This window comes from Aptenodytes forsteri, unplaced genomic scaffold (genome assembly GCF_000699145.1).
Source record: "Aptenodytes forsteri isolate BGI_AS27 unplaced genomic scaffold, ASM69914v1 Scaffold679, whole genome shotgun sequence".
Taxonomy (NCBI): Eukaryota; Metazoa; Chordata; class Aves; order Sphenisciformes; family Spheniscidae; genus Aptenodytes; species Aptenodytes forsteri.
Window position 1 is genome coordinate 2,198,963 of NW_008795924.1, and position 8,416 is coordinate 2,207,378.

General features: G+C 40.4%; 2 protein-coding genes across 3 annotated transcripts in view; both read left to right on the forward strand.

Moving 5' to 3' along the window:
- Positions 1-1,221, forward strand: part of SMCO1 (single-pass membrane protein with coiled-coil domains 1) — a 6,826-nt gene extending 5,605 nt beyond the window's left edge. Inside the window, exons 4-5 of the mRNA XM_009285012.1 lie at positions 526-561; positions 1,204-1,221. Coding sequence (XP_009283287.1) covers positions 526-561; positions 1,204-1,221 — 54 coding nt within the window. The remainder of the gene's footprint in view (positions 1-525; positions 562-1,203) is intronic.
- On the forward strand, positions 531-8,384 carry RNF168 (ring finger protein 168). Of its 2 annotated transcripts, none has more exons than XM_009284987.2 (7): positions 531-636; positions 1,204-1,547; positions 2,445-2,521; positions 4,210-4,386; positions 5,088-5,212; positions 5,590-5,677; positions 6,345-8,384. In XM_009284987.2, the coding sequence occupies exons 2-7, from the start codon at positions 1,247-1,249 to the stop codon at positions 7,410-7,412; spliced, it is 1,836 nt and encodes a 611-aa protein (XP_009283262.1). In that variant the 5' UTR covers positions 531-636; positions 1,204-1,246; the 3' UTR covers positions 7,413-8,384. The 2 variants fall into 2 exon arrangements, with proteins under 2 accessions (XP_009283262.1, XP_009283263.1); XM_009284988.2 differs by lacking the exon at positions 531-636 and adding an exon at positions 646-839.
- Positions 8,385-8,416: the final 32 nt, after the last annotated feature.

The window sequence follows — 8,416 nt, forward strand, 5'->3', positions numbered from 1 at the left end:
CGGGGGACCCAGCCTCTTCCCGCCGGCGCGTCCGTCGCCGTGGAGCGGCGTCCCTGTGTGCTGGGCCCCGGCGATGGGATGTGGGGCTGCCCCGCCGTCCTGCCCTTTCCTCTGGGCATCCACATCTTAGGGGGTTAGTAAGCGTTATTTTTTCTGTCTATGTACAAATTGAAATTAGTCGAGAACAAGTATACATAGACTTACTAGATCTTTTTAACAAACCACCTGTAAAACTGGGTGTTTTCATGTTATCTAGCATCCTTGTTTAAAAAAATTAAAGGCTTTGTGTTTCTGCTCTCCCTTTGTTGATAACAATAAAACTCGAAGTATATTTGTTGCCATGTTGAGTTCCTGTGTGACTGAAATTGCAGTCTTTCTCTAAGAAGGACCTCTGAGTGAAGTCTCTGTGAAGCTGGCTGTTTCTAAGAAGCTTGTAAGAACTTTCTTAAGTTCCTGTAACTTAAAAAACAGTATTTTTATCCTTTTTGCTGTATGTGTCTTTTATTTTTATTTTCTGTTCCACAGTATTTCTGGGCCAAGTGGAAAAAGCCTGTGAGGAGGGTTGGTGATAGAAAGGCTGGATGATCCCCACCATTTTAAGCTGTACAAGAAGATGCTGAAGTGTTGAACGCATTGGTTAGTTCTTTGCTTATATTAACAAAAAGTATTTTGACTTTTTAGTCCCAGCTTAAACAAATGAATGAACGAGGAAGAATCTCCTCTCTGATGCATAGGGATGTTGTTTTTCACCCTGAGAATATGCTGGAACCAAGTCTGTACCAGAAGCAGCTTTTGAAGGACGCGCATATACTGAAAAATTGGCTGAATGGAAGGTTAAGGTAACTGTGATATCATATCCACCAAACGTGAGCATAGCTTGTCACTAATAGAGAGTAAATGCTGGAAGAACTCTCACCTTCTTTCCCACTCTCCTTACTACCTCCTTGCTATCCCCGAAGCACCTGTTACGACTCACAGGAAACTGCAGTAGGAAAACCTGCTACAGTTTCTCCGTGTCTTCTGGAAAGACCTGCGTCTTCCTCTGAAAGCCGAGAATCTCTCGGATCATGAGCAAAAGTAACCACTTAAGCAGACTTCTTAAATCCACTAATGCTTTCATAAAGTAGCTGTAAAACTGAGCATTTTCTATTTTCTTTTATATTCATTACAGGAAGTAAAATACATGTTTCTTTTTGCTTTCAGGTACTGATGTTGTACTAGTGTTGCTCCTCTACTTCGAGCCAGCATGTCGAAGAAATCGGAGACTCCGCTTTCCTTGTCTGACTGCCTCTGCCAAATTTGCATGGAGATCTTTGTGGAGCCCGTCACGCTGCCATGCAACCATACCCTCTGTAATTCTTGTTTCCAGCTGACCGTTGAAAAGGCCAGTCTTTGTTGCCCTTTTTGTCGGCGTCGAGTCTCTTCTTGGGCACGCTATAATGCCCGCAGAAATACTCTTATCAACTGGGAACTCTGGGAGAAGATTCAGAAGAATTACCCGAAGGAGTGTGAGCATAGGATTAATGGACAGGATTTGGAAGAGGAAAGTAAGTGAAATGTCACTCATCCTGGGATGTCTCTGCTTTACCAAAGTAATTACTGTTGGTGGACTTTGGATGTTGTGAAATAAGAAACTGTGCATAGTCAGGCTGTGTTACTGCTAGAAAATGCAGTGTCAGAGCTCTCCTGTGAAAGGGGCTTGGAAGGCAGAGAAATGGCCGTCCGTGACTGTTCTGTTTGTAGTACAGAGGGTAGGTTATATTGTCTGATCGTTTAAGTGGATATTTGTTCATGCATTTTGCACAAAGCATTGGTGTATGGCTGCCTGTCCTTGCAAAGGCAGTAATTCATTACTGGTACTACTCTAGCTGTAAAATCTGTAAGTGGAGAGTGTGTGTGTTTGTTTATCACTAGCAAGTAAGTGAAGCGGTTAAAAGTTTTTCAACTCTTAGATGCTGTTAATTTGTTTGGTTAGAAATGCCAGGGCTTCAGTCTATGCAGGAGTCTCTGAGCCTAAAATTGTGGTGTCAAAGAAAAGGAAGTGAAATCTGATTAACTCTGAAGAAGGATTTTGGGGTTTATTATGTTGTAAGCTCTGTTGGGGGAGGCTAATTGGTAGGTTGGCTCTATGACATGTTGTTACACTTGCAGTGTTATGAAGTCTTTTTAATCACAAAAAGTGAAAGACATAAGTTATGGTCAGCATACATACTTGCTCTGCCTACAGTGCTTGGAAAACACTGACTGTTCCTGCCACTCTGTTACACAGTGCTTTTTTATTTTGTTCCTTTGTAACACAAAGTGCTTTTTTTTCACAGCACTTGATTTAAGTCAAATCATTCCTGTGACAGGGTGTGGAAGTGATCTTTTGTTAAAATCTTTCATTGTTGACTGTCATGGTCTTGCTTTTTTCCTCACTTCTTTTTTTCTTTCCTCTCATTTAGTATGTGTCCCCCATCCGCAACACCAGCTGAGCAAGCCTGGGGAACTGAGGCAGGAATATGAAGCAGAGATTAGCAAGGTAAGTCTAAAAATATATTTAAAAGCATAAATGCTTTAGTTATCTAGTTATTTTGTTTGTTCTCACAAACAGTTGTAATGTTATTTAACAAAAAAAAAGATACTTAAAAAGGCATTGCTGCTGCAAGAACACACTGGTCATTCCTGAAGCATGAATTAAATTTTTATCCTTTATGGAAGAGGAGAGACTTCCTTGCGTTTGACAGAAGGTGACATGTCTCAAGTTTTCTTGTGCTAGTTGATCTATACCTCCTACCTCACCCTATCAATCGGTCCAGTAACATATGCCGTCTTGTTGTCCCTGCAAGTAGGTGTGCTTTGCAGGCTAGGAAACACATAGAGGTACAGACACAGCAGAATGCCCAGGCAGGTCTCTATTAGTCAATACCTTGCATTTCCCAAAACTCTGCAGAAGAGTTCTTTCAGGGTTAGGGTGTCACCTTTCACTGTCTGCATCCCTGCCTGCACATACTAAAATGCCTTTTTTAGGTCCTCAGATGCACGTGAAGTATTTCAGGCTAGCAAATGTAAAAATTTGCAAGTTTTGGCTTTGGTCTTGTACTTGCCTTCCTGATTTCCTTCCCTAAGTAATATACCACAATGAGATGAACTTGGGTAATGAACATACAGCATTTTCTTTCCTATTTGCTCACTCCCCGTGTTATCTGCGTTCATTTGGTTTGAGAAAAGATAAGAAGTCTTAATGTTTGTCTAAGCATCTAAAGGATCCTTCTTCCTCCAATTCAGACACATCAGTAGTAGGAATTATAGTTGGAAGTAGTATCGGAGTGCTCCTTTCCCTGACAGCCCCATTGCTGGTTGTTACAGGAGCAGGGGGAGTACATGAAACAGAGGACTGTGGGATTCTCTTTTATGGTAGTTACGGGATAAGATTGATTGGCAGCAATAGTATTGATGGTTAATGGAGATGGTGCCAGTGAAATATGTAATGGTGTCTAGTGCCAATCATAAGTCATCAATACATGATTTGAAACAAACTCAGACTTAACATAGCTTGTGCAGTATTACAGCTTGACACTTTTCTGTAAAGCAGATTTCCAAATTCCGTTACCCAGTTAAGAAAGCTTTATTCATTCTTGAAGTACTTTGCTGTTCTTGTGGAGTTACTGATAACTGATTTACCAAGAGTGGATGTCTGCTGTAAAGAAGGCAGATTTAAAATTCTTGGTCTGCTGCTTTGGGTTTTGTGTGTTTCAAGAGAGCAGAAGGACTCAGGAGAGAGATGTGCTGTCTTTTAGGCATCTTGTGCTAATATTGACATTACGATGATACAAGCAGGTTGAGCAAACGCTGTGGTCTAGCTGGCATCCAGCCTTACAAAGAATCTTAATTTGAGTTTCTCTATAGATCCATGTATTTGGAGATCTTAGTTTTTGTTACTAACATTTTCAAAGGTGAGTAAATGAATTTTAACCTCGCATGCTACCACGGTTAATGGTGTACTCTTACAGAAACCAAAAGGTAGGTCACTTATCAAACTGAAGACTCTACACGCAGTATCAGTTTGATTCTTACATCTTTGCAGAGTTGTGTAGTTAAATACTGGCTTTGAAGTGTGCAGAGCATCTTTGTGAATAGTGGATTGTTCACATTTAAGAAGCGTCAGCTGAGAGGTTCTGGTGTAAAGTGTGGTTCTATAGTAGTAACCTTAAAAAAAATCTTTTTTAGGTGGAGGCAGAAAGGCGAGCACATGAACAAGAGGAGAACAAGGCAAGTGAGGAATACATTCAACGGCTTCTAGCAGAAGAGGAGGAGGAACACAGATTGGCAGAAGAGAGACGGAGGGAGATGGAGAAACAGCTGAAGCAAGATGAAGAGTTGGCATGGCAGCTGAGTAACAGTCTGGTGAGTTAGGATCAAGGGGGACAGTAGAAAACATTGATATAGTGCAAGCAACTTAGACTTTACAGAGCAAAAGTTAACATTTTGAATAATTTAGATTTATTTTAATTGTAGTTGGAAGCTGTTGTCAGCCCCCAGTACTTTAGATCCTTGATTGACCATTAACTTTTGAAGAACCAGCGGGAGGATGAAGTACCCCAAACATTTCTACCTGTGTAATATGCACTTGAAATGTGTGCTGGATGTTTTCATTGTGAAACATTTTAAAACATTGGTTTTCTTCTCAACACTTCTTTTTCCCCATGATTTTAAAAATATTTCTTTGGAAGAAACTGATGTCTATAACCTATACTGAAAAAAAGGAACATACGATGGAAGTTTACCTTATGTTTTGGGGTTTTTCTGTTTGTTTTGTTAATTTGTTTTGGGGTTTTGGTTGGTTGGTTTTTGCTACCTGATAATAGTCCTAATGATGAAACCTGTGTACTTAGTTGAGCAAAACCTCTTGTCCCTTAATGCCAGGTGCAGGAAAGTGTACAGAACATGTAACTTTTCTTATTCCATAACTATCCATTACTTACAGTTCTAGAATTCTTTGGACAAAAGTAACTAATTCTGCAGCAGAAACAAAGTAGTTCTCTGGGTTTTTTCCAGTTTCTGTTATGTTTTGTTTTATATAATGCTATTTTTACTTGTCATCGGAGAATGACGATTCCAAAGGACATGTGCTCAGCAGTCCTTCACCAGCACACAGTCTCTCATCTGAAACATCCCCAGCTAATTTGTGTAAGATGAAGAACAAACCAAGCAACTCTGGAGACATTCAGAAGTAAGTAATTCAAGTTTTTCTTCTTCCAGCTAATTTGTAAGATGAAGAACAAACCAAGCAACTCTGGAGACATTCAGAAGTAAGTAATTCAAGTTTTCTTCTTTAATTATTGGTCTGTTTGTTGGTATAGTGTCCCTCTGCTCTATTTGCTTCTTTGGAATCCTGTAATCCAACTTCCTTGGATAATCTGGGGCAAATGTAAACTGTTGAATGTTAAAACGTCTCCTCGTAGGATAATATGGAGGAGAAGGGAAACACTTGCCCTTCTCTTATTTTCGTTTGTCAGAATGAACCTGAAGATCTTCATTAATGCAAAAGACTGACAATTCAAGAAAAAAAAGTTTAAAAAGGTATTTTTTTTTTCCCCCCCCTTTAAGGTATCTGTCTACAAAGCTGCTTCATACATTGGGATCAGCATCATTCTCTAGAACAACAGAAAGAGGCAGGAGTGACTCTGGCTCTGTGGTAACTAGAATCATTTTGTTATAAATCTCAGTGTTAGTAATTATGGGTTATTTTCTCCTTGCCTATAGGATTGCCGATAATCCTATATTCCCCTTGCACATCAGCACTGGACAGTTTATCTCGCCCTTCTTGAGCTACCTTCAATATTCATGATTCCCCAAAGTGGAAAGAGAAGAAACCGTGCTTGACAGTCCGCAGATGCACACCTATGGCTTAGTTCGATAATCACCTTGTGTAGCCTTACAAGTACCTTACCTGAATGCCTTCAGCAAGCTCTGGATTGCAACCGATGGTGTATAAAACTAACATGATGGTTCTGGAGCTCACTGGAGGAGGTTGCACTCTGATTTTCATCATTCCATATGTCTGTCTGTCTGATCTTTCCTGTTAAGTTTCAAAAGAAGATGAGCAGGCTAATACCTTGAACAGTTGATTTGAGTCATTGGTAAGAGGAGAATGCTGCAGCTGTGTTTTCCGTCCTTTAGCTAGGCTTTTGTAGGTTGTTTTAAATATTTTCATTATTATTAAACAATTATGAGAAGAATCCAAGTTAATATCCCAGAGTAGTTATGAGCAGTGCAGCTCTGAGAAGTGAGATTTGCATTTTATTCATACCCACTAGCTTTTGATAAATTTACTTTATTAGTGGTCTCTCCTTTTTCTTCAGGAGACCAATAGCAATGAAGGCAGCAGTTCTGCGTGGCAAGATGAGCAAGAGGAAATGCCAACACTGTCTCCACAGCTGACCGGTGTGATTAAAGATTCCAGTGCTAAGGATTCGTTTTTGGAATCATGCATGAACTATTTCAGTGCCTCAGCTTCAGGGGAGACCGCCACTGTCAAGCAGGAAAAAACACCAGAACCAAATGGTCTAGGAGATGTTCCAGATGCGCTTCATGGAATTGCAAAAGGGGAAGGGTCTAGAACACCTCTTCGTAGATCCAAAGGAGAAGATGATGGAATTGAGTCGTCAGACAGTGGCAGTTTAACACATGTAGAAAGCATAAACCTTGAAAACTCTGCTGAAACTTGTACCTGTATTCAGTCAGCAACAAATTCTGTGGTGTCTGACAGCAAAAGTGTAACATGTGATCTCATAAAGGTGGCTAGACACTCAGATGAAGAGAAACCAGAGAGACTGCAGAACACTAAGGAGATTCCAAAAAGAAAGTCGCTGGAGTCACCAGCTGAAGCAGTGGTTGACTTGTGCGTGCTTGGTAAAAGGAGAAGAACTTCTCCTGAAAGTTTAGAGGACCAAGGGGAGCAGATAAATGATTTTAACTTGCAAATGCAGAAAGCCTTTGAGCAGGAGTTCTATGAAAGGCGTATGCAAGAGGAGCAGGACAGGCTTCTGGCTCTGCAGCTACAAAAACAGATCAACAAGGAGGAAAGGACACTTAATCGACAAAAGGGCTCTCCAGATGAGTACCTACTTCGCACCAAACCACCTCAGTCTGTGAAAGACTCTCCTGCTAGAAAGGGAAGTTCTAAGATGGCAAAAGACTCAAAGGTACCAAAAAACCAGGCTGAAACAAATCACCGCAAGACTCGGAAAGGTTCTTGCAATGAAAACTGGCAGTCCCCTACCAGAGTCCGAATGAAATCGCCCAGCACCAAGGGAGGAAAAGTTTTGAATTGTGTGGTTAATACCAGTGACGCAAGTGATATTTGTTCACTACCTAAGAATAAGCAAAAGACGATCCTTCAGATGTTTAAAAGCTCTGTTGCAGAGTAGATCACATGGTGCAAAGAGAATTAAAACCGTGGTAATGTTTTCTCCTGTGTTAGGCAAAGCTTCCTGTAAACAGTTTTGAAGTTGTTGGTTTTGAGGGGGATTGCTTTGAGTCACAAAGTTGTGTATTCTGAGAAGTTTTAATAACGTACACCCCCAGACTTTAAAAAATTTTAATTGGTCTTTTCTTGACTACAGGTTATTTTCTAGCACTTCCATTTACATAATTTTGAATGTGAATACTGTTAGTGTTTAAAACCAAAAATAACTGATGGTCTTATCTTAGAATGAGAATTCAGAGCCTTTTATGGAAAGGATGCACATTCCACGGAGGAAACAAGCAAAAAAATGAGTCTGTATTTCCAGTTGTCTGCCAACTGCAAGATTGAAGCTTTACATGGCACAACCACTGTTCCGTTAGCCTAAATCCCAGTAACATGTTTCAGTTTACTTGTTGAATTGCATTGTTCGCGTGACAGTTAACAAGAGTATAACTGGACAGCCAGTCTTGCAGACACACTTTTTCCCTCTCCCTCTCATATACTAACTCCTTTCTTAGACAAAGAGGGAAAAACCAGGTCATTCTCCCACTGCCAAAGCCAAGGATCTTTCATAGGTGCCAATAGTGTAAGTGGTTGTGGGCTTGTATTTACCTCTGTCATAGAGGTCACTTCTGCAGATCTGACTTTCACTGTCGTTAGGAAAAATATACTTTTGGTTTTTTATTGCTAGTGTTCTGCAACTTTATTCTTGTATGAGAATATTACTTATCTTTAGTACTATTTAATTTTCATACTCAAACTGGTTTGAGCCTGATTAAAACCACATAATATTAAAAAAATAGTTAGTCCAGAAGACAGTTACGATGGAGAAAGTTAAACCAAAAGGGGGAAAAGGACCTGAAAACTGGAGTTGTTAGTCATGATGCAACTATAATTAAAGATTCACATAACTACCATGCCGGGCTGTAACTGCCCCCCCACCCCCCCCCCCCCACCCCCCACCCC

Bases quoted from the DNA above. Each gene is read 5' to 3' on its own strand.
- RNF168 (XM_009284987.2), top strand. From the start codon at position 1,247: ATGTCGAAGAAATCGGAGACTCCGCTTTCCTTGTCTGACTGCCTCTGC. The intron at 1,548-2,444 runs GTAAGTGAAATG...CCTCTCATTTAG, and splicing joins ACAGGATTTGGAAGAGGAAA to TATGTGTCCCCCATCCGCAA. The intron at 5,213-5,589 runs GTAAGTAATTCA...CCCCCCTTTAAG, and splicing joins AACTCTGGAGACATTCAGAA to GTATCTGTCTACAAAGCTGC.